Here is a 24808-nt window from a genome sequence, read left to right as displayed (position 1 = left end):
ATCCAACTGTTCACATTAACGCAATAGGCTAGAGTAACAGATATCAACCATATGATAATAGTAAAGCAGGGTTTAATGTTATGTTCACGTACCATTGCACTGTACTGCATGGATATAAACGGGAATCCTGGAAGCTGCGTGAAAGAGAAGCCGGTACCTTCACATTTCTCAAGTTCAAAATTGTGCTTTTTTTTCTTTTCTCGATGTAGTGCTTTCAAAAAAATCAACACCGGAAGAGAATTCTTGGCAGACGTAAGGCAAAATCAAGTCAGCGAGCACCTCTGATTTTTTTTTATCTTCCTTCCTCTTTAAGTCAGACTTTTGGATAGGTTTTTGGTTGTTGAGTTGAACGAGATCCAGAAGAGGCTGAGCTTTTGGAACGGGGCAGGTCTGCGCCGTTTACTTTCTCTGTCTGGCGGTCGGCGCAGCTGCTTGCGGCAGCCAAAGAGAGCTGCGCACTTGGACTAGAATCCTAGCCTCTGATTGGTCGCGGCGACGGCGGACCGTGGCATTCTAAAGGCCCCTCACTTCCGCTCGGCAGCCACTGTGCGTATTTGCATATTAACACAGGCTTCGTCCAATCAAGAGCGGGGCCGGCCGAAGTTGAAACACGCGGTGCAAGATAGGTTAGAGACCTCAAAGCAATTTTCACCCCGATGATTTTATTTCTATGAAAGCGGCAAAGGCCAACACAATAAACAGGGACTGGTGACACAACTTCAACTAGAAAGGGAAGGATATGAACAAATCTGAAATAATAATAGGAAACACTAAACCTGGCTTCTGTTTATTCATCATAATTAAATTCTGGTGACCTTTGTAACATTTTCCTTATCGTGGCATATCAGCAGATCATGGCAAAGCCAGAACCCTTGACCAGACGATCCAACAGCCATTTTAAGAGAGAGAGCGGCAAATCAAACCGCTTCCACAAGCCACATTATGGCACTCATCCAGGCCACTTGAGCCCATAGTCACAGATCTACAGCTAAGATAGTTCATAGATCATATCACCAAATGCATTGTCACACTGTCTTTTAAACCACCATGAGGCGGCGGTAAAGGACTCACGTGATTGTGCGCAATCCATATATCTGATGGTGTAGCCTAACTGAGAAATGAAGCCAAAAATAACGGCCTCACACATCTGAATTAAATAATTCACATCTTCCTTTTCACGTGTTCGGAAAAAAAATCAAATCAAAGTAGCTTACATTGCATTCATAAATTAGTATTTAGCCAGGCCCGTAGGCCTGCAAGACGAAGAGTTTGCCATTATGTAGAAAACAAAGCAGAGTGCGCAGAGTGTTTTTTTTCTCTCTGATTACAGCTTATTCTGGATCGCACCAGGGTCAGGTCCATTTCATTCATGATCCGTGGAAGTCTCAAAAACAGGACTTCCTTATGTATATTTGTATATGTTTGCAAAAAATAGAGTTAGGACTAGGGACACAAAAGCAGTGTGTATTTATCGTGTTTTCCTTACTATAATTGAGACTGTGGACTTCACTAATATCATTACATCACACCTTTAACGAATAAATCAGCATACATCAACAAGAAACTGTCACGACTCAATTACATCGTTAAAAGACACTATGTTGTGGCAAACACAACACTCACGTTCAATTGCGCAGAACCTGTCTCACACGCAAGGACATGTGCACTCTCACACACACGCTCTCACACGAATGATTCACATGAGTTTCCATGCACACAGGCAAGTGAACTCACATCTATCAATTCAGATACATGTCGTACGAGTTAGGCTTCATGTGTGATTTATAAAATAGCATGAGACAAACAGGACGCTTTTGCGATTGTTGGAGCATAAATCAGTCAAACCGGTCAGGACTAAACACGAGTTCGACGCCCGCACCAAGCATTCGCCTTTTATAATAAGTGAGCGGTCACGTTTATTCTTCTCGTTTAGGCAGTGGTCCGACTTAGGTCGATAGCAAATGCCAAGAATTAGCTTTCAAAAGGTGAAACAAAAAGGCTTTTGGAAGCTGCTTCGTTGGGAGGTGGGGTAGGCTGCGTGGCACCTAAATAAGACCTGCTCCCAAAGTTGCACAACAGTACCCTACTTCTAAGGCGTATTCTCCGGCGAGCTAATCGAAGGTTAAACGCAAACAAAGCGGTCATCGAAATGAGCTGGATGTGAACGTTTCAACACGTTTATTTCCGAATTTCGGGAGGAAATGTAGCCTGTTTTATAAATATTTATGCGAGGCTTATTTGACGACCTTTTCGACTTTGGGAAACGTGACATTAAGTCAGGAGAACTTCAGCCACCGACGTAAGTGCAACGTTGATTGTAGTCTATTTTAGAGGTTTGATTAATGACAACGACTGTGTCTTTTAACTTCGTAAGTTTCAGAAAGTCGCAGATGGGTTTGAGTGTTACGTAAAGGTAGCATTCCTGAGACCTGCAGTCTGCGCAGAATCTGACGACTGAGCACACAATCGCATAGTCGCGCACCGCTGACTTTAAAGAGTCCTTGACCACAAAAGGGGAAATTGATGAAGCCCAAAAATTAACACGCTATTTAAAAGGTATTACAGGGACGATGATTATTCAACTTCCTCCGTCTCCCTTGTACTCTTGTATTCCTTCAGTTATGTTGGGCGTTGATTATAAACACGTTAAAATGATATACAGCAGAAATAATTTTGACAATGTGTCAGACTTGAAAAAATCAGTACGTGCATACCGAATTGTGTGTGTACATTTTTAAATAAAATGTCACTGTCTTCGTGTGAGCTATGCCCATACCACGTCATTCTAAAAAAGACTAAGAATTTGGGCATACTGGTTTGTATTTAAATACATTCCATCATTAACCACATTTGATATATATGCATATATCATATATGCAGTTCCAACCACGTTAATGGTTCTCTACATATTTGAGAATTAGACAATTTTTTTTTTTTTCTGTTAGTAGTTAACAGTCTTCAAACAGTACATATGCTTAGATTATTTTAAGGTGTAGGTTTATAAATGAATATGCATATAAGGAAATTGAGTTGATATGTATTTGTATTAAGACTGTTCTGATATATAACATGTCTTTGGTATTTTCAATTACTGGTGAATAGGGTATTTAAATAACAAAGCATACACTACATGACATTAAACTATACAAGTAAAAGTAGCTCTTTTTTCAGAAACTGCTGGCACCTGTCAACCTGAAGGAATGAATGTTCACATTTATGAATATGCAGCCATATTCTTTGTTTTACTGTATAATTACACTGATTTGACCACATTTCCAGAATTGATTCAATTTTGGTATGAGATTTATGTTAAACTTGCCAGTATTAATATCATGGCAAAATTAATGATTCAAATAACCTTCCCTTAAATCACAGTAACCCTTAATAAATAACCCTTCCTTTTCTTTTTACAGAATATGTGTTGTATAGCATTTTCACCTTTCGACTAAGAAGACAAGTACAATATGCTCTGCTCTTCAAAATAACCCATGCATCCAAAATAATACCACCAATGGTCGCTTTAGGTTACAGATTATTGTCTAACAGTAAGAAATAGTGCCTCTGCATTTTTCACCTTTTTAATGTGAACAAACCTATTTAAATGGATTTGTCATATGTTAAGAAACGCCAGCATCTTTAAAAGTACTCCACCACAAATCATTAAGGAATTTTAAATACTGTGTGAAGTGAGGCGATTTAATTTGACAGATTAGATCCATATGCAGGCGTGAGAGATATACATATGGATGGGGAGCACAGCATAAAGCTCTTCTCTGTAAATGAACCCATTTTTAACCCTTGTTTTCCAGACCACCGCACAGAAGACTGTTTTAGGTGTCGGACGCCAGAGGATAAGCCAGTTTTTTGACTGTTGTCACTTTACCGTAATAGCAAACAAGGGCGTAGGAAGCAGGGGAGATGAGGGGTATTGGACTTCCCCAATATTTCCAAGAGGCATTTTGTCTCCCCAATAACATACCTGAATTTGTTTAATTATTAATTACTCTTAGTGAATAGCAAATCAAGTGGGTTCCTGTGTCCCCCTTCTATACTGACCTCTTCCCCACGCCCTGGGTTTCATAAATATTATGTGCTGTGGTGGTGCCTGAGGAAATAAAATGATAGAAAATACCGTCTATAGTTCAAGATGTTATTTCATAATGGCTGTGGTGTCTTTTTTTATGGCCGATGTTCATTTTCCCAGAGTGACCCTAACTAACAATACTGTGTGGTTTAACTTCGTGATCTACAATTTTATATTGAATTCCTTATCTTTAAAAAAAAAAAAAACATCACATCTCTGTGCAACGCAGAGTATCTGTAACCGAGATCCAGCAGAGGGATTTGGGCAAACGTCCACATTCTTTCAGAGCTTCAAAGAACAATCTATTTTACAGCAGCAGAAGCGCGGGCCAGAAATCTTAGGGATCTGGGTTTTTAAAACTCCTCAGAGGAGGAGATATGCTAGCGTCGTTCTAATGGGGGGGAGACAGAGACGTGGAGGAGACGCGCGGGAGTACAATCGGCTCCTTGTGTCGTATCTTCCCCCTTTGAAAAATAAATACATAAAGCTGGGCGGCCCTCTCTTTGTGTGCGAGGGGAGCATGGCGTGGGGAGACACAGGGCCAGGGCTTTTTGAGAAGCCTCTCACGTCCTTGGATGCCTCCAATTAAGCACACAATTACCTCTGTGTTATTCTTTTCAAACAAAAGTGCCTTGTACGTTACAATATTATGATAAGCTTCCAGATCAAACATTTTGCTGAATTTACGAGATCCTATTCTATTTTTACTTTTTTTATATATATATATTTGTATTGATGATTCTTTTATCGAAATTGGCCCACTTTGTTCCTTTTGAGTATTAGCTTTCACTTTTCCATCCACATTTCAATTTGATATGATCTGAAAAACACATTGGCCATGAGAATGTGAATTTGAAAATCCTTTTTCCCCATTCATATTATGAAAATATATGACAAACTAAACTTAAAAATGAAAAAAATGCCTTATTTACTCTGTAGAAATTCTAAGAATTTGAGCAACAAAAACACTAAAGGTAAAAATGATATTTAAATGCAAGTATTAGACGATAATAGTGTGAATAAAGGCTTATACTTGATTGTGTCAGCTGTGTGAGAGCTCATTTCCGCCTGGGCTGGATAACCTGTGACGATGCCCAAAGCTTGCCAGTAACTTGGCTCCATAAAAAGATCGATGGCAGTGACCTTGTGGCAGAATCTTTGTGAATAAACAGTAAAATAAACACATCTGGGTTCAGTGAAGCGAGGGGGAAAGGCTATGCGAGGTGGCACGTGTCTATGAAGACAGGAAAATGGGCTCCCTAAAATTTTGCCCCAGGAATAACTCCATATTTCATTGGCTTTGCGAGGTGGCACGTGTCTATGAAGACAGGAAAATGGGCTCCCTAAAATTTGGTCCCAAGAATAACTCAATATTTCAGTGGCCACTCGCCGCTGCCAATCATCTTTTAGACGGCTGTTTCTTGCTTTAGGTACTTTAAGCCAAATTGTCATCAGCAAGACAATCTTAGGCCATAGGTTGAAATAGCTCCTGGTCCGAGTGGTTTGACAAATGTTCAAATGTCTGTGAAGGGAGGAAAAAAATGAAAGTTTAAGTCTAATAAAGCCTATAGGCCTAATGATAGTGACAAATCAGATTTTAGGTAGCCTAATAATTACGAAAACAACCTTTGTTAATAAAAAGTAAGTCAATCAATTTTAGTCTAAGCAATTCGGAATACTCTATATTAATTGGTGCTGTCACAGATTCTCTCCTGCGAACGACACATTTCCAATAAAACCTTTAAGGCCATCAAAATTGATTGTCAGCTTGAAAGGCATTTTTTTTTTATTGCACTAAAAGTGTGTAGGGACTTCTATTTTGAAATGGGGATTGAGATGAATACACTGAGAAACAGAGAAGAGAGACTGACTTTTGGGGTTGGAGATACTTTGGAGCGAACTAGCGACGAGGTCAGCTGGCCGGTAGATAGAACGTGGTGTAGAGTCCGTTGGGTTAGTCGTAAGTTGAAGTGCTCAATAAACTTGCAAGTTTGTGAATTTAACTAAGCTCTGTGTCAGGTGTAGGCCTACGTTAGATGCCCCCAGATATTTCAACAATTACACATTCACTAATAATAACAATATCCAATCAACTGCGTTTATTACGTTTTTTTAACGCGTTAAACATTTCAAATGAATCACAAAAACGAGCACGGAAATTTTTACAGCACTCATTTTGAACAATTTCATATTTTAAATGGTCTTCAATAGCAACCTAATTCATATTTCTCAATGCTCTAACATATTTCAGATGTAGGGTAGTCTACCAGGTCTACCACAGCCTACATATAGCTAACACTCACTCTTCGACGTCATCTGCTCAGTAGTACGCCGTGATCGTATAGTGGTTAGTACTCTGCGTTGTGGCCGCAGCAACCCCGGTTCGAATCCGGGTCACGGCAGGTTAATACCTGGCACGGCAAAGAGCAGAATTTTTATTTTTTAAACTAATGACTGCTGAACGTCTAACGTCTAGTTTTCCTTTTTTCAAAATTATTAATGAAACATTAATAACATGGATCTTAAGTTGTTGAACAACCAATATCACCTCTTAACTTCTGTTTCTTTTCGTTGAGTTATTACTTGTTGACTGTCCTCAAACTGTGTCGTTAGACTTTTTCATTATAACGATAACCAATCGTTATACTGAAAAATAGAAACAATAGAAACTGTTATCCTAACATAAATATGCTTTTCTGGCGCGTTTGTCTTCAGTCTGAACAGTAGCCTAGAAGTGTCAACTTTTAATACACCACCCATGCTCTATGTTATTAGAGTTACACAATGCGAAAATGATTTAGAATGATACAGCTTATATCAAAAAGACGTTCATAATGTCAAGAACAGCTTTACTTCACTATGAAGTGCCGTCCAAGCCATGCTTTGATCAGGAAGTAGCCTATCGAGCAGTCTGCTTTGGTTGTGCTAGTCAATTCTCTCCACGGGACGGCGCTTCTGCTCCAGGATTGACGTCCTGTTCATTCAACAGTTCATATATAATCGCTGAAATATAACATCTATTCAATGTTTACCTTTCATAATGGACAGCAGAATTGGCCCACATTGCCTCATGACCATTATTCTTAAAACAACTAGGACTGCAATAGTCTACCCTTAAATTGTCACGAAAAGACAGATGCCTTTCGAAAAGTCTATATAAGCGTTCGACATTTGGACTAGGCTTTATGACAGGACTTAGTTGCCCAGTTTGGCATTGGTACTGGTAGCATGGGCACATACGCCTACACTAAAATCCCATGAATTGGATAAAAAAAACCGTAATTGCTGTGTCATCCTCTCCCCACTAGAGGGAGACGATACATCTGTCAGATTAATTATTTAACCCATTAACATTAATTTAGGCAAAATTCGCAGGGAATTAAGTGGATGTAAACTTAACGACTATTTATGAAAAATGTGTGTAGGTCTCGTAGGCCTTGTCTTCAGGTGTAAACTAGAACTGTGTGTGGGCAGCCTAACGTTTATGCCCCTCTGTCTTCTGCTGACACCTCGAAGGCTTTAGCTATCAAAGCGCCACGTTTCCGTCTCGTCTAGGTCTACATCTTCACTCCAAACAAATGACACATTAACTGCAACGGACACTTGTCAATCACCAACTTAAACTGATGTGAAAGGTTAATTAAGTTCTCAGCGGTGACACCATCGGCATGGGAAATTAGCCTTGTGAAAAATGTCCAACACACAGTTAACTGTCAATCTAACCTCGATTCAAATAACCCCCCGCCAGCCCTTTGAAGATGCGGGGTTAGTAAAAGACTTGCTAATGGATCTCGCGCAGACTATAAGAAGCATGGGAACGTTTTCGATATTTTACACGTTAAAAATATGAATCATGGTTATTTTTTTACCGATTAATACAGCGTTGTTTTGTTAATAATATAATTTTTAATAGCCTACATCTGTAACATCTCAGTCAGAGTATTTATACAGAATAAAATAAAATGAAAGTCATGAAAAGTCTGAACTGAATGAATAACCATCTATAGCTGTTTCTGTTTAGTGACTTTGGACACAACAATCTCATTTATACCCTTCTTTTGGAACTTCAGGCTTAAAAAATGTGGCCTCCCATTCTGTGTTTGTGTGTTTCCTTTAGATAAGGAACACGCCAAACTTAGTTTATTCCATTTTATCCTTAAGTCTTATACAGCACAACTTGTTTGTTCTTTGCATGTGTTTATCGGAGTGCATCAGCATATGTATATGTGAGTTTTTCTCATGACGGTGGATCCCATGCCTCTGTGTGTGTGTGTGAGAGAGAGAGTGTCTGCAAATCCTTCAGACCCAGGCAGACAGGTCTGAGGGGCACACACACACACACACACACACACACACACACACACACACACACACATACACACACAGGGGGAAATCCTCTGCACCTGCTGAGGCCAGTGAAAGAGCCTCCTTGTTCCCGGCAGCCACTAACCAGCCGTCAAGTGCGAGCGCCGACAATGAGCGCTGCGCACAAACAAACAAGGAGAAACTTCAGAGTAAACAAGGGGGCCACTGCCAAGCGGCGCGGCGCCTCCCAATCGCACTCCCCACGCTCCCACAAAGCCCCACGGAGCCGGCAGAAGACACAGAGGGCGCCCGCTGGGGCAAAAACAAAACTGCTGTCGGGCCCATCTCTCTATCTCTGTCTCTTTTTCCTGTCCTCACTTTTCTATCTCCCTCCCTTTATCTCTCCCTGTCTGCGACTCTCTGTGAGTCTTTTCAGCAACGTCCAGCTGCTTTGAGTGGCGTGACCACGGCACACCTATTGGGCATGAAATGTCTGGGCCTGTTGGGTTTTGTCTCGATGACAAACATGTTGTCACATACGATGTGCATACGAAGACAATATTATTAACGTCCCAACAGCATGTGCAACTCTCCCGCACACTAAAACCAGCTAACAACACTAATAAAACCTACCAAGAAAGAAAAACACCCCTCAATGTTTCTCATTTTGATCATTCCATTAACATTCACTCAAATATTGAATCATGTCATAACACAAGCCTCTACTCCACATGACTCAGTTGTGCTATATCATAGTGATATAGCAGTTATATATATCATAGTGATATAGCAGTTATATATATCATAGTGATATAGCAGTTATATATATCATAGTGATATAGCAGTTATATATATATCATAGTGATATAGCAGTTATATATCATAGTGATATAGCAGTTATATATCATAGTGATATAGCAGTTATATATATCATAGTGATATAGCAGTGGCTTTGGCCCCCGGAGAGAGAGGCAAGCGGAGCAAGCGAAGCAGAGAGTGAAGCAAGGAACTCCGGTGGGAGATTAATCAACAGGGCTTAATTACATTATGATCTTATTCCCGTTGAGGAGCGTCGAATGGACGTAATTGACTGTAACAACGGGCTTTGGGGGGGGGGGGGGGGTCTCTCTGGGTCTAGGTCTAGGTCTAGGTCTGTGCTGGAGGAGAGACGGATCATGGCTGATTAGAGAGCGAATGCTGGGGGAGGGCTCTAATAAAGAAATATCAAGGAGCGCATGGGAAAATCTAGAGTCTAGAGAGATGCTGAGGGGGAATTTGTGTGTGTGTGTGTGTGTGTGTGTGTGTGAGTGAGTGAGTGTGTCTTTGTGTGCGTGCGTCTGTGTGTAGGGGTGTACATGTGCCTTTGTGTATGTGTGTGTGTGTGTGTCAGTGAAAATGACAGATTTGGTCAGTGATTTCCAGGTAGGTTTCTTTGGGACACCTGACCTGCCTCTCTAAGGTCACGACAAGGTCATACCATTTTAAGGCTATTTGTTAGGGTTTTGACTGAAGGGTCATTGTTAGGATCTCCAAGTGTCATGATTTTTTACAATGTGACAGATCTTCACTTTAGAGCTCTTGCTAATGAATCTAACAGCTAATGAATCAATAATCACATATGCTAACAGCTAATGGATCAATATTCAGATATGCTAACAGCTGTTGTTTGTTTGTTGTCCTGTGCTATGTTTCACTTCTCTGTCTCTGTACTGCACAATCTGCACATCCCTCAAAAGCTTTGTAAAGCTGTGAGCAGTAAACAGGTTTTGTGTTGATGGCAAAATCTACTATACAGTTCTGAGAGGCGTTCAGATTTCAACCACAGAACCTCCACAATACACCTGAACTTCCTGAAACACACATACGTAAGCTTATTGAGTCTCTTCGTATGTGCACACGGGCAGATACAAACACAGAACCATGTATAGATATCCCCTTATATTGGGATAGTCTTGAAAAAAAACATCAACAGCTTAACTGCAAGGGGTGCCTATAGGTTTCCTTGTGATCTCCTGGACTCATCATGGGCAGGGGGTTAACATCATGATCTGGCCAATTAAAAATACGGTTGGACATTAATGCTCATTGCCACACACACCACACACCACGGCTCAGATGATCTCAAATGGCCATCTGTGACTGATGAAAGTGCCTTTATTCAACTGAAAGCAGAGGAGAGACGGTTCTGGTCTTCATACCTGCTTCAGAATCAACTGCTATCTGGGGGAAAAAAAGTGCACAAACACACACTCCTCCTCATCAAATCTAAACGTCCAGTGTGGTGGAGTGAACTGCCTTGAACCAAGTGGGCTGTATAAGATACAGGACATGGTACATGCCGTTCCTGTTAGGTGGGGTGTTCCTTGCCCCAATCTCTCTCCTTTTTTAGGCCTCAGTCTCAGTCAGTCTGTGTACCCCCCCCCCCCCCCCCTCAGCCAGCCGCCCCCCCCACAAGCCCACCCCCCCCCCACCACTCTACTCTGCGACCGCAACAATGGGAGCTTTGTTCACCAATTACCCTGGGCAGACCAGCGTCAGGCTTGACTAGCCAGCAAAATAACATGAGCAGGAGAAGGAGCACAGGTCTGCTCTGAGCCCCACAACAGCAGCCATTTTATGCCCAGATAACAAACCTCACATGAGGGGGGGGGGGGGTATGGAGGGAGAGAGCGAGAGAGAGAGAGAGAGAGTGAGAGGGAGAGAGAGGGTTAAGCCAGTCTTTAGATATCTGCTGTTACCTGTGTTCTCAGATGAGGGCTGATAGCATTGGTTTCCGGGTAGTGATTTGTAAGTCTCCAATCTTTCTGATCATCTCTAAGGAGCTTTTTTGTAGTGTGTGTGTGTGTGTGTGTGTGTGTGTGTGTGTGTGTGTGTGTGTGTGTGTGTGTGTGTGTGTGTGTGTGTGTTTGTGAGGCTGTTAAGGGATCCATGTCCATGTGGGAAGCCCGAGTAAAGTCATTATGTCAATCACAGAGTCAAGTCTCCCCTAGGGATTTCCAGCACTCTCTCCAGCTCATGAACCACTCCCATAGCGGGACCCTTTCACACCGCAGGAACTTTAGTCACCCTGCTGTCATACAGGGGAAGAGGAACAATTTTCTTTTTTTTCTTTAACTTTATTTATCTATTTATTAATTGTTATTTAATATTATTTAGCTGTGGCAGTTAGTGTGCTCAGCACCTTAAGTTCCTTGGCTGTCTGATGCTGCCTCGTCTGTCTCGTTGTTTTTATGACAATGACAATAAAGTACTTTGAACTTTGAACTTGAACCACCAGAGAGGCACTTCCAATTGTAAAGTGTGTGTTCTCCTTCATGACTGACTGACCCTGCTGTCCACAGGAGAAGAGACACAACTGTAGCGCAATGTTTATGTCCATTTCAGGAACCATCCCTTTTGGAGTTCCTGGAGGGTAGTGAATAGATCCCCACGAAAGGCAATAGTAAGATAGCCTTAAACAGTATTGATGATTGATAGCCCTAAACAGTATTGATGATTGATAGCCTTAAACAGTATTGATGATTGATAACCTTAAACAGTATTGATGATTGATAGCCTTAAAGAGTATGGCATCATAGTCGTCATGTAAGGGACCAGCCTCTGAAGGCAGTGAAATGAAGCGTGTGTTTCTCCCACACCAGATTCTCTGTGGGAACTACTGGCAATCACGTCACTAAGCTAGTCGTATGATATTTAAATGACATTTAGTGACAACTGTGATAACCATCGAACATGGGCTTCTACACCCATATGTCAGTTTAGAGGCAGAATAATTACCATTGTAATTAAGGAGAAAACAGGGTAGTGAGGGACCACACAGAAGTGTGTGTGTGTGTGTGTGTCAGGGGATGGGGGGTGGTGGGGAAGGTCTCTCTAGGGACTGTTTAGGCTTCTGAGACTATGATGTGAGGTTACGAGACTACAATGCTGTTTAAGGCTATGAGGCTGTGATGCTGTTTAAGGCTATGAGATTGTGATGCTGTTTAAGGTTATGAGGCTGTGATGCTGTTTAAGGTTATGAGGCTGTGATGCTGTTTAAGGTTATGAGGCTGTGATGCTGTTTAAGGCTATAAGGCTGTGATGCTGTTTAAGGCTATGAGGCTGTGATGCTGTTTAAGGCTATGAGACTGTGATGCTGCTTGAGGCTGTAAGACTTACATACTTTTCAATGGCCTGGTATCAGTGACCTGTCAATCATTCCTATCTCTCAACTTCATATCAACTATCAATCAATTCCAACCATAACCTGACCTCATCAAACACTAACCCTGGCTCAAACAAGGGAGTGCCTTATCCTGTCCCTAAGAGTGTGCATTTCACCATTGACACAGTGCCACATAGTGACCCCATTGACACAGTGTCACATACTATTACATGGTGACAGTTTCTGACCAGAACCTCTGACCAGAGCGTGTTCTCTGAAGGTTAGTTGGCAATATGCTCCCTAATAGCAGTTTTTAGTCCTGAGGAACCCAGTGCAGTCTTAGTGCCTCATGGCCAAAGACAGACTTAGGTACTTTACAGTCATTTGTGTCCTGCTCTGGTTTGCCAATGTCAGCGACTTTAAACTCTGGCTCCAAAGCCACATGCATGTTTTCTTTTCTCTTCAGCACAGGTTAAGCTACAATAGTGTGTAAGTACAGCGCATGTCACATCTGTATGTGAGTGTGTGTGTGTGTGTGTGTGTGTGTGTGTGTGTGCGTGTCCGCGTTATTGTACACTTGGCAGTTCAGAGACACCAGCATCCTTAAAGGGTCTCAACTGGATGGTTTCTGAAGAGAGTAGCAGCTATCACTGCATTAGCTATCTCTGCGTTAGCATCACTGCGTTAGCATCACGGGACCTGCCTCTCGACATGTGTCCTCCATCTGACAAAACCTCATCTCTGCTCCGCTTCAAACGGCAGCCAAGCATATCATGAGCACGGTCGCTCCAACACCACGCCAATCCCTCTCACACACACACACACATACACATACATACGCTCTTTCTCACACACACATACACTCACTGTCATGCACGCACACATGTACACACACACACACACACACAGTCTCCGCTAATCCCTTTAATTGCTGCCTAGCTCAATGCTAATGGTATTCACGATTTGGTTGGTATTATGCTAATCAACGACCCAAATTCGGCTACGGCGCCAAGCCATTGTCTGTGGGACAGATTGCAAGGAGGATCCACACACATACACACACACACACACACACACACATACACACACACACACACACACACACACTCACACACATTCACATTAGCTTCCCAGCTGTACTCTAGCTTGAAGACAGAGGAAGGAGGAGAAAGATGGAGAGAAAACGTAGCGAGAGAGAGAGAGGCAAGAGAGAGGAAACACCAACAGGCTCTGATGAAAATGTGTGTGTTTGTGTGTGTGTGTGTGTATGTGTTTGCATTTGTATTTGTGTTTGTGCATGTGTGTGAGGGTGTGTGTGCATGTGTGTGTGAGAGAGAGTGTGTATGTGTGTGTGTGTGTGAGCATGTGTGTGTGTGTGTGAGGCTGAGTGTGCATATGGGTGAGAGAGAGTGTGTGTGTGTGTGTGTGTGTGTGTGTGTGTGTGTGTGTGTGTGTGTGTGTGTGTGTGTGTGTGTGTGTGTGAGCATGTGTGTGTGTGTTGTTGGGGAGGGGTTGGTTGTGTACCTTAATGAACAACTGTTGGCCACAGGGATTAGAAACAAATGTGGGTTTCCTCCCTGTGGCAGGGAGCTACAGCATCTGTTGGGTGGGTTGTTTTTTTTACACACACTGAAGACCCGTACAGTAACAACGTCTGGCTGGGGAGAGGGGATTGGGGGGGGCAGATAGGGTTTCATGTCTTACCCCCCACACCCCCGCCCACCCACCCCACTCTGTCTAACCAGCAGCACCATTCCTTGGACTCTTTGACTTCTCTGTGCATAGTTGGTGGGGGGGGGGGTCTTCTAAGGGTACCCAGTCAGAACATTCAGTTGCCAAGTCCTTAGGTGAACTGCCCCCCCCCCCCCCCCCCCAACGCCCCAACTCCTCTCCTCATGCCCCAAGTCCTGACAATAGGACCCTTCCTCATCTCAGCACAGAGAGGGTCATTGTGGCGAGTGTGTGTGTGTGTGTGTGTGTGGGTTTCTACCTGGACCTAGCTAAGCACACAAAACAGTCAGTATGCTCTGTGGAGGAAGGGGGTGGGGTGGGGTGGGTTGGGGGGGAGAGGCCGCGTCGGGTTCGAATGTTGTGATATTGACCATAGAAATGGGAGCAGTGTTTCAGGACGTGCCGTAGAAAGGTCGGTCACGTGTCTCTTCTTCACTTTACCCCGGGGCTGGGCCAGAACTGAGCCAGAACTGAGCCAGAACTGGACCAGAGCCAGCTGGGTCTCTGGGTCTGGCTCTCTGCCGGAGTCCAAATGTTCGAAAACAAACCGTCGACCCTCGTATTAAACTGTGGAGGTGAAAACGGTTTCAACCAAACAGACAGTTAAGTCGAGTCTGTTTGTTCTTCTCTATATGTTGTTGTCTGAGGCTTTTACAGTGAACTGCCAAAAGAAATTACCAACCCGGGCTACGAAAAGGCATTAACTGAAAAAGGGACACTGAATGAGGGAATTTATCTTTTGTCAACCAACAAGGACAACATTTGACTCATGGTCCGGTTAGCCTTATTGTCATTCATAATTATTTGTGATTATCATGAGGAGAATTGACTTCAAAATTATGGCTAATCACTTAATTGGCGAGCAAATAAAAAGGGTGATATATTTTGAGAAGCTTGAGTTCTTGTTTTTGACTTCAAACTATGATTGTGTTTTTTTTTTCTGTGTCATTTTGTTTTGTTTCACTCATCGGGGATGTTATTGTAGAAGGAATGAAGACATTTTTTCATTTGACAAGTGACATTTTAATCAGATTAAGCATTTGTCAGACAATGTTCCTTTTTTTAGAATGGTGCATCCCAATATATGTTTGGCTCACAGGAGCTTCTTTATCAGATCTTAAAGAAATTCCAAAATATTTTTATGACAAACTTATATTAAATTATACTATTATTTTCAACTTATGGCTCAAATTCTTAAATGGTAATAGTGTACTTTCTGAATATGATATTATCAGAATGTATGACATGCATGAATGTATGATGTATGACAAAATTAAAAAATGTTAAATTTTAAAAGTTAAAAACTTAAAATAAAGTTTTTTTAATGATTAATTAAGGATCTCTTTCTCCTCTGCCCCCCAGTTGACGTTTACTTCAAAACATTTTAGTCAACACACACACACACACACACACACACACACACACACACACACACACACACTAATGCACATCAAAATAGAAACTTTATACAGAGACAAAAAGAGTCTTTGATTTGACACCTAGGAATAAGCTCAACCATGCGGATAGAAAGTAAAACAGTTAAGTCCACTAATGCTCTACGAGACGAGCCAAAACCATCTAAGCAGCGGCGGCAGCAGCAGACACCGAGCGACCGTCAGAAGACACACCGCAGTCTTGCCTCGGCTGGGACCCTGCCACTCCGAATTAAAGAGCTCATTGTCCGCACACTTCTCTAATTGTGCCGTCGCCACGGCAATCGCCCAGACAAACAGAAGACGACACAACGGAGGTCACCAAACGACGTGGAGAGCGAGTGAATAAGAAAGAAAGAGAAAAAAGAAAAAAAAAAGTTTTTCTGACTTCTGAAGCGATGAGATTAATATTCATAAAGAGGAGTCCCATCCAGAGCAGAGGCACAGTCACAGACAAGAGGCCATTGTTTCACAGCGTAGAAAATGGACAAACATGCACGAGAAATGCTTGCCTGGGAGGCTCAGGGCTTCTGTGTGTCTGTCTGTTTGTGTGTCTGTGTCTGTGTGTGCGTGTGTGTGTGTGTGTGTGTGTGTGTGTTTGTGTGTGTGTCTGTGTGATCACAGAAGACATTGAGTCCCTAGAAGTCACAACTACACAGCCTTGCTCCCACAAAGTTTGTGCTGTAATATGGTTGTGAAAATGTGAGTTTTGAGAGAAGCCCCCCCCCCCACCGTCTCTCTCTCTGTCTTCTTCACTCATTAGCGTGTCTGAGTGGACACATCAGCGCCTGCTTGACTGACTGCATTCAGCGCTGGCACACAAGGGCTGCACTGAGAGGCCATGTGGCTGTGGGGATCCTCGCCGAACGCGCCGAACACACACACGCAACGCAACACGCCGCTCCGCTCGGCACACACAGCACACACACTCACACACATACACCGCTGCACCATACAGCGCACCGCACCGTGCTGATTAAGAAGCGAGCAGTGACCTGTCACAATATGCCAGCCTCGGCTGAAGACAGCGCTCCGACACCAGCATCCGCTCACACACACACTCACACACACACACACACACACACACACTCACACACACACACACACACACACACACACACACACACACTACTATTATACAGAGCTGGACTGCAGGTTCACTTTCATGACCTCTGTGAACTGGAGTGACACCCCCACAAACAGAGCCCTGACACCCCCCTCAATACACACACACACACACACACACACACACAAACTAAAAGAAAGGCACAGAGCTTTTCTTTCAGAGCAGTCGAGTGTCTAAACAATCACAGGGATGCCAAGTTTTTTTGGGGGGGGGTGGGGGGGGGATGGGGGGGGGGGGGGACATTAGTTTGGGGATCAGGTTGAGTGCACAATCATATAAGATAATAACCATTTAGTCTGCAAACAATGAAATCAGAAACATGTACAGCAGCCTCAGCGCATTGTAACTAAGGGACTACACATCAGAAAGTCAACTCTTTTAAAACACACACACACACACAGCAGAAGACTGCACAAAACTTTCTGCAACAATATGCTGAAAATATGCAAAAACAAAAAATATAACCACTTCTAAATAAAAGAAAATGTTCCATCCTCAGCTTAAAAGAAGCCGTTTGCACCCTGAAAAACAGGGAAACAGCCCACAAAATAACAGTCAAAAGAAGGAGAGGGAGAAAAATGCTAAAAAAAAAAAAATGACAACAGCACGGCAGCAAAAAAAAAAAAGAGAAAAAAACAAAGACAGAAAGAAACGAAACTGGGAGAAAAAAAACAAAAAAAACTTACCATCCACCAGGTCCGTGCTGACATGTCATAGCAGAGCTGCCATTTTATGGCGCTGTCAGTCGCTTTCCTAGCCATTAGTCTGTCAGCGGGCCTCATCAGCCGCAGCTCACTTGCAGATAAGACACCTAATCAAGTAGGCATCAGCCGCCCAGGGCTCACATACATGTAGGCCAATCCTTATCACAGAGCATCATGGGAAAAAAGCTCCTGCGCTAGCTACCAATGACTCCAGCCTCTGTGCTATAATGACAGGATCAGGGATCTACGTCCCTCACACACACACACACACACACACACACACACAAGTGTGCGCGTACACACACACATACACGCGCGCAGACAGGGATCACACGCTCCCCACCTCTCTGAAACACACACACACACACACACACAGAAGCGACACCACCCCCTCCACCCTGTGGAAGCAGCTTTAAGTTTTTAAGCACAGGAGAACAGGAGCATCGTTCTTTTGTGGAGCGTGGAGGAGATTCAGGGTGTTTGGGAAGGGGGGGGGGGACTGTCCAGTTAGAGAAGGGCTTGTGGGGGGGGGGGGGGGGGGGTCACCGAGCTGACCAAAGTTTATTTGCATTCTTCTCTGTTGTATATTGTCTGACTCGACCTGTGGTTTGACCCCCCCCCCCCCCAACACACACACACACACACACACACATCAGACTACCCCCCTCCACACACACACACACACACACACTTTAAAAAAGCCAATGTAGATGAGGGGAAGCCCTGAATAGGAATTAATTTCTCCAAACAAAGACACGGACATGAACATCAGGCATGGTTCAGATATCACACAGCACACTGAGGAGACAGGGAGAGAGAGAGAGAGAGAGAGGAAGAGAGAGAGAGAGAGGGAGGGAGAGAGAGGGAGAGAGAGGGAGGGAGAGGAAGAGAGAGAGAGGGAGAAAGAGAGACAGAGAGAGAAAAAGAGGGAGGGGGAGAAAGGGAGGGAGAAAGAGAGAGAGAGAGAGCGAGGGAGGGAGTGAGAGGGAGAGGGAGAGAGAGAGAGGGAGAGGGGGAAAGAAAGAGAGCGAGCGAGCGGGAGAGAGAAAGGCAGAGAGACAGGCGGGTGACCCACAGGTAGTTCCACACACTTACTGAAGGGCGTTGTCTGCGGCGTGTGAGGAGAGAGTTTTTTGAGCAAAACTTTTTTGAAAAACTTGAAAAAGGAAGAAAGGAAGCGAAGAGCCTTTGAGACGGACGAGCGACGACATTTCACAAAGAAAGAAGAAGACCTCAGAAAAGGAGAAAAGCACAGGTGCGCCATGAAACGATCATAATTACTCATCCAGCTGCCCTTATGTGCTTGCATTGATTTACCCCTGTGTTTGTTAACGCTTAGCCTTGCGTCTGTTTGTTAAGCCAATGTTTATTTATCAATCCTGCTTTCTGTTGGATTTCATTCTCCTCATGGTTATGGATGTGTTAAAAAGAAATGTTTCTATTATACGTTGAGTTTTTCATGAAGTACATGTTTTTTTCATTTCAAACTGGCTTTTTTTAGCATAAGGATGCTGAATGTAGTGTCATGCTAATGTCTGCTCCTGTGTGATGTTCAGTTTAGTGCACATGTTAATGAGATGTCATTATCAGTCCTGGAAATACCACTCATTCGTTTATGCATTAATCAGTGTTTTCATCAATTCATCCTAATTTAGGAGGCATGTCATTGTGTGTGTGTTTGTTCATTGAACCTAATGTATGTAAAATGTATCTGAAAGTGTGCATTGTTTGCTTGACGGAGTATTTAGCCAGTGATGTACATGTGGTTAAAAAGAAGAACTTGTTTTTGAAATGACAGATGACAGGTGTATTTTTACCATCTTGCCACCTGCATGTCTGCGCCTGTATGCGTTTCCACTATTCAAAGACAGACCTGCTTTGACTGAACAACATGCCCAACATAAAGCATCTGAGCATGAATATGCATATTCGGGGGCAGCCTGCTGCACTGGGAGGTGTGTTTAACATGTAGATTAAGCACGTTACACATGTTCTCTTTCACACACACGCACACACACGCGCGCATTCAGTTTCACAAAGGCAATAAAAATGCGAAGGCACAAACAGCTGTCCTCTCTCTCTCTCTCTTTCTTCATACACCTCCTCTCACACCTGAAAGGGTCAAACCTGCGTCCTCTGAGGGGGACGCCGCCTCCTGTCCTCCTGTCTCAGTGTCTCCGCAGGTCCCTGCAAACCTGATTCCTGCCCAAAAACGCACTTTGGCACAGAACAGAGAGACCATGGAGCCTGTAAGCAAGACTGTATGGTGCAGACAATAGGCTTATTGTCTAAGGCCTATATGGAAGGGGAACCAGTGTGGGGGAGTGGGGGGAGGAGGGGAGGGAGGGTAGACCACATGCTTTGATATTATTTACAAGAACTTTTTGTTTTATTTATGTATTTATTTTCTATTTGTTAAATAGTACATTTCAAAGGTGGCGTACTCTGAGCTGTATTGGCATTTGTGACTCAGAAGGAAATAACAACTTCAAATTCTATAAGACTCTCCTAGAAATCCCCCCGGTAATATAACAAATATGTCGATCAAGAAAATAAATAAATGCTGTGCTAAATTACTTGCAACACTCCTCTCACATTATTTATTACATTTTCGGAAATTTGTTGATGTACTTCAAATGAGCTGAAACACCAGGGTAACTGGCAGTCTGCACACAGAAACCACACAGTTCACACAGACACACACACTTCACACAGACACACATGTTTCAGACTGACACACACAGCTCATGGAAGCCTGTGTGTCCGCTGGGGGTGGGCGTAGAAATAAATGTGATTATTTATTCCATTTTAACAACAACAACAACTTTTCTGTACTTTAAATGAGCTAACCAACACTACCCAGGCAGAAGCCTCGACGCGGTTTGTCCACTAGGGGCGAGTCGTTGCTGAGTTAGTCTGCTGTCACGTCCACTCCAAAACATCTAAATGCTTATCCCGTCACACAGCTTGGCACTAATGCTTCTGGTAGTGGTGCAGGTGTGTGCCCGGTCTATCCCTTTAGGCCATTAGTGACAGGGAAAACAAAATGGACGCCTTAGCTTAAGCAGCGCTGCACCCGCCAGCCAGGCGACTAATGACTTTATTGAATTCTGCCCTTTCCATAAATGTTTAGCTCTGCACTGGGATGTTGTTGTCTGTGACGTGACGTAGAAGTGGCCATTATCAGCGTGATGTAAAAAACATGTGTGTGACAACAGTGACTTAAGGGGTGTACTGTCAGAGGACCAAAGGGTCATTTGTGTTTAAATAGGCAAGCTTCAACTTTGTTACAGCCATGTTGTTCAGGCATAAAATTGTAATTTCTGGAAAAAAAATAGAAACAGATTTTTGACTACATTTGCCAAGCAATTGGATACATAGGTGTAGCATATGGTCTTAAGAAGTACATGTTAATATGTAATCTATGGTTATGTACACATTACTCATTGCAAACATGTGCTTGTGATCAGAGTAGACTGAATCTGAAAACACTCATTAAATACGACATGATCATTTTCACAACGAAACCATGAGGAAAAAAACTCATGTCTGAACATTTTGTGAGAGACACTTCCTTGGAGAATCACACTACTGCAGTGTTCTGTCCAGTCACTGTCATCAGCATTATAGACATGATGCTTTTACATTTTCTATCCTACAGTGGTGGCAAAATGCAATGACTGATTGTCCAGCCCTCCAACAAAAAGGGCTTAAAAAAATGTAATTGTTCATTTATTTTACAGGATCTATACTAAAGTAAAGGCAGAGCATACAAAGTTGCACAATAACACGAGCATTACGTCCCAATCCAGTCTGAACTATTCACATGTCACCTGCATTAAAGATGAAGACCTTTTTTGTTTATTTGTTTTTTTGTTTTCTGTCTTGAGTCAATGTTCCTGCTGCTAGACAGCAGGCGTCAACACCAGGAGTCTTCTGAAGCCTAATCTTAAGGCCAATCAAGAGTGCAATCCTTCGTTCCAGGAAGTAAGACCTGCAAGACTCTGAAGCATCATCGGTCCTCTCTGAGCAGACAAGCGGTGATAGCATTAGGGCAGCTTTGTGCGTTTAAGCCAGCGCTAAGTGCTCTTACGCCGAATCATTCAATTAAGGAGAACAAGGTCGACGTCTTGGCGGGCCTCGTGCCAGCCAGAGAGAGCGATCTCATGGACCTCTGCATCCAGCTGTCTGCCTGTGCGTCGGCTAGCCGAGGCCGCTAATTTCCCAGCGCACATAACAACATAGTTTAACAGCCGTTTGCATGCTAATGAGGCCGCAGTTCAGCGGCCTCTTCCCACCATAGCGGATGCTTTCATTCTCTCCTCTTGTCCTTTTTCGCGGCACAAACAACAGAGGTCGTGCTTCTGGCGTTGACATTTACAGACTTTCTAATCAACCTGCATGGCTGGGACCCGGGGGCTTGGGGCGGAAGGGTGAATGCCCGCATTGTTGTGCCTTTGGTGCTCTCTTTGTAACCTTTCGAGACTTTCCTTCGCATTCCTAGTTGCCACCTCCACACGCACACACACAGACACAAACACACATACACACACACACACACAGACGCATACACACACACACACACACACACACACACACACACACACACACCCCGATGGCAGCTGGGGTCGTTTGCGAGTGAATTGTGGGATTGTGCGCGAGCGGGACAAATATGAAGTGCAGAGGCCCAACACACTCACACACACACACACACACACACACACAGAGGCACACACACACACACACACAGAGGCACACACACACCCAACACTGCCGGCCTTCAAACCCCCCGTGGCATTTAGCGTTGAGCCTGCGGGGGAAGAATACCTTGAGTGTTGTCCACCCCACCCCACTCCTCTCATTTCCCCTGACCTGAGGTCTCATTAGCCCTGGGTCCCACAGAGGCAGATTGTGTTGTCTTAACGCTTTGGCTTCTGAAGTCTACTTCAGCATTGTGTTTTCTTTTCTTTTTCTTTTTCTTTTTTTTTTTTTTAAACAGCAGGTCCTCAGAATGAAGGAGTGGCTCGCGTGTGATGTTGTTCGTCTTGATTTGTTTAGGGCTCCTTGACTTAATTCTAAAACAAGGGTCAATTAGTGGAATGCCTTGGGAGTTCCCACGGTTACGGCTGTGCCACCTGCTCTCATTAGGTATGCAGTCTGGGCAGAGAGCGAGCGCTGACTGCTTTCTGATTACCAAACCATGAAATCTCAAGTGAAATTGTATGGATGTGTAGTTATACGAGGGTCAGTGGGAAACACTGAGCATACCCGCCCTGAAAAAAACAGATCAGCTAAAAACAGATTAGCAAAGGCCAGCAGCCGCCAGATAGCTGGATTGCTATCATATTTGCTGGGAAATGCTGTGTTTGTTGCTCAGTTCCTCAGCAGGGTTGGCTGGCACAGGGAGTCAGCATCTTTCTCAACAGTCAGTCAGGGACACAACATATGCTGGTCTGTGCACACCCGGCCCATAGCCTCCAGTAGGGGAAACATCCAGACTGTGTCCATCTGTTGCATTCAACTGCAAAGAAACAAACCCAAATCTGAGAGAGGAGACAGACAACAGAGAGCAAAATAAAGTTAAAATCTATAGAGGTGATCAGATTGAGGTTCAAAATCTATGGAGGTGATCAGATCGAGGTTGCCCCACTAGCTTTGACTTTTGGGGGTTTGGAGAGGACCCCTCTTTCTCCTTCTCTCTCTCTCTCTCTCTCTCTCTCTCTCTCTCTCTCTCTCTCTGAAGGGGCCCTATCTGTGGAGAGGCCCATAGGTCATACTAACGGATGTTACTCATTGATTTCTGCCACAGTTCACAACTGCACAAACATTTATTGATTTTGGGGTGAAAAAATCAAACACATATTCGTGGGATTAGGATTATTTAGCAAGGTTCCCGTTTTAATTGGATTTACACTTTCTTTCAGTGAAGAATCGTAAGATGCACCAGTAAAAAAATCAATAGGTCCAATCAATAACTTCAATGGTGAGGAAGTAGCTAGCAATATTAGCCCAGCTGCTTTTCAATGGGGTGAATTGATCCGCACATAGAAAACACCTGCTACCAGCAAAGCACCCCTGAAGATAAATTCTCTTTCAAACAGACACTCCACCATGCTCATAAATATCCTTTGACCCAGTGAGGAGATAAAAGTCTTTAAGTTTCCGCCCTCTTCAGGGTAAGACGGCAGAACATCTCCGGTTTGTCTGCAATAATCGAAGAACAAAATACTCTCTGCTGTGGTAATCGCTATCATTAAGGACACTGAATTTCTTGCTATTTATTTACAATAAACATGTTTTGATTTGTATTCTGTACTCTTGATTATACAGAGAAGTGCTCATGGATGAATAATTGCTGTCTTGAAACCTAAATCCTCGACCACTGGCCTGGAAGAACCTCTCCTCAGACTATGCGGTTATAGTGGGCACAGGGGCTGACACATGTTTACCAAATGAATATACATTTTTTTATTTGGCCTGGATTAATTCTGACCCATATGGAAAGGGATGTTTGACGATTAGGGGGAAGAGTAAGCTTGTCTGCGATTAATTGACGATTAACGATGTCCAGAGAGGTTCTAGTTTGCGCCTAATCCCACGCCTAGCGCCAACAGAACCTTTGGGGAAGGCTGAGTCGCTTTTGGACTGTAATACCCGCAATCATACCACTAATAGAAGCACAAAAAAAATGGATATGATCCCAGATATCACTCCTCCAGAGTCTGGTATTATGTTTTCATTCCCATAATTCTCTCCTTTGTTTAGCCAGATGTCCAAGCCATGAACAATAACAGGTGGCTGCTGTTTTAATTAAGCCAGTTTACCCAGCCGCCCAGATTTCAGTCTAAAATATGCATTTTTTATACAAAGGAAGGGAAGAATCATTAACAAAAAAATGTAGATTAAAAATTGAATAATCGAGTTCAGTCTCATCTTGAATAAGATAATAAGAACAAAAAAAAAAAAAACTGTTGTGAAATATTTGCAATTTCAAATGTAAATATGGTCATCTCGTCCTATTTTTTAAATTAGTTAATTACAAAATCTACCGTCATGATTAGTGAGAGGGTCCAATTTGCACACAAATGACCACCTGTCACAGTCAAAAAATAAGACATCTGTTTCTCCCGGACAATGGGAGAAGGAAATAAGGGTTAATAGTCTCCTTGTCATAATACAAGCGTCCACGCCACTATAGCATGTCTAAGAAATGTGTGTGTGTGTGTGTGTGTGTGTGTGTGTGTTTGTGTGTGTGTGTGTCTGTTTGTGAAGGCCTGAAGA

The 24808-nt window shown here is 43.3% G+C and overlaps 1 protein-coding gene, 1 long non-coding RNA gene and 1 other non-coding gene across 13 annotated transcripts in view; 2 read left to right on the top strand and 1 right to left on the bottom strand.

Moving 5' to 3' along the window:
• The window catches only part of LOC105895416 (nuclear factor 1 B-type), a 140156-nt gene extending 122151 nt beyond the window's left edge, over window positions 1-18005 (bottom strand). For 2 of the 11 annotated variants that reach the window (XM_031584989.2, XM_031584991.2), the window contains exon 1: window positions 17510-18003. In XM_031584989.2, the coding sequence (XP_031440849.1) occupies window positions 17510-17605 (96 nt within the window). In that variant the 5' untranslated portion in view covers window positions 17606-18003. Of the gene's footprint in view, window positions 1-92; window positions 451-17509 lie in introns of those variants that run through there. The other 9 variants (XM_031584995.2, XM_031584996.2, XM_031584998.2 and 6 more) reach the window with 6 other exon arrangements.
• Window positions 335-5205, top strand: LOC116224635. The gene is made up of 2 exons (XR_004165663.2): window positions 335-2299; window positions 3810-5205. It is a non-coding gene; the product is annotated as an uncharacterized LOC116224635 (long non-coding RNA).
• trnah-gug lies at window positions 6415-6486 on the top strand. Its single transcript has one exon. It is a non-coding gene; the product is annotated as a tRNA-His (tRNA).
• Window positions 18006-24808: the final 6803 nt, after the last annotated feature.

The sequence above is a fragment of the Clupea harengus genome, chromosome 18 (genome assembly GCF_900700415.2).
Source record: "Clupea harengus chromosome 18, Ch_v2.0.2, whole genome shotgun sequence".
Lineage (NCBI taxonomy): Eukaryota > Metazoa > Chordata > Actinopteri > Clupeiformes > Clupeidae > Clupea > Clupea harengus.
This window is presented reverse-complemented; position numbering and strand designations above follow the sequence as displayed.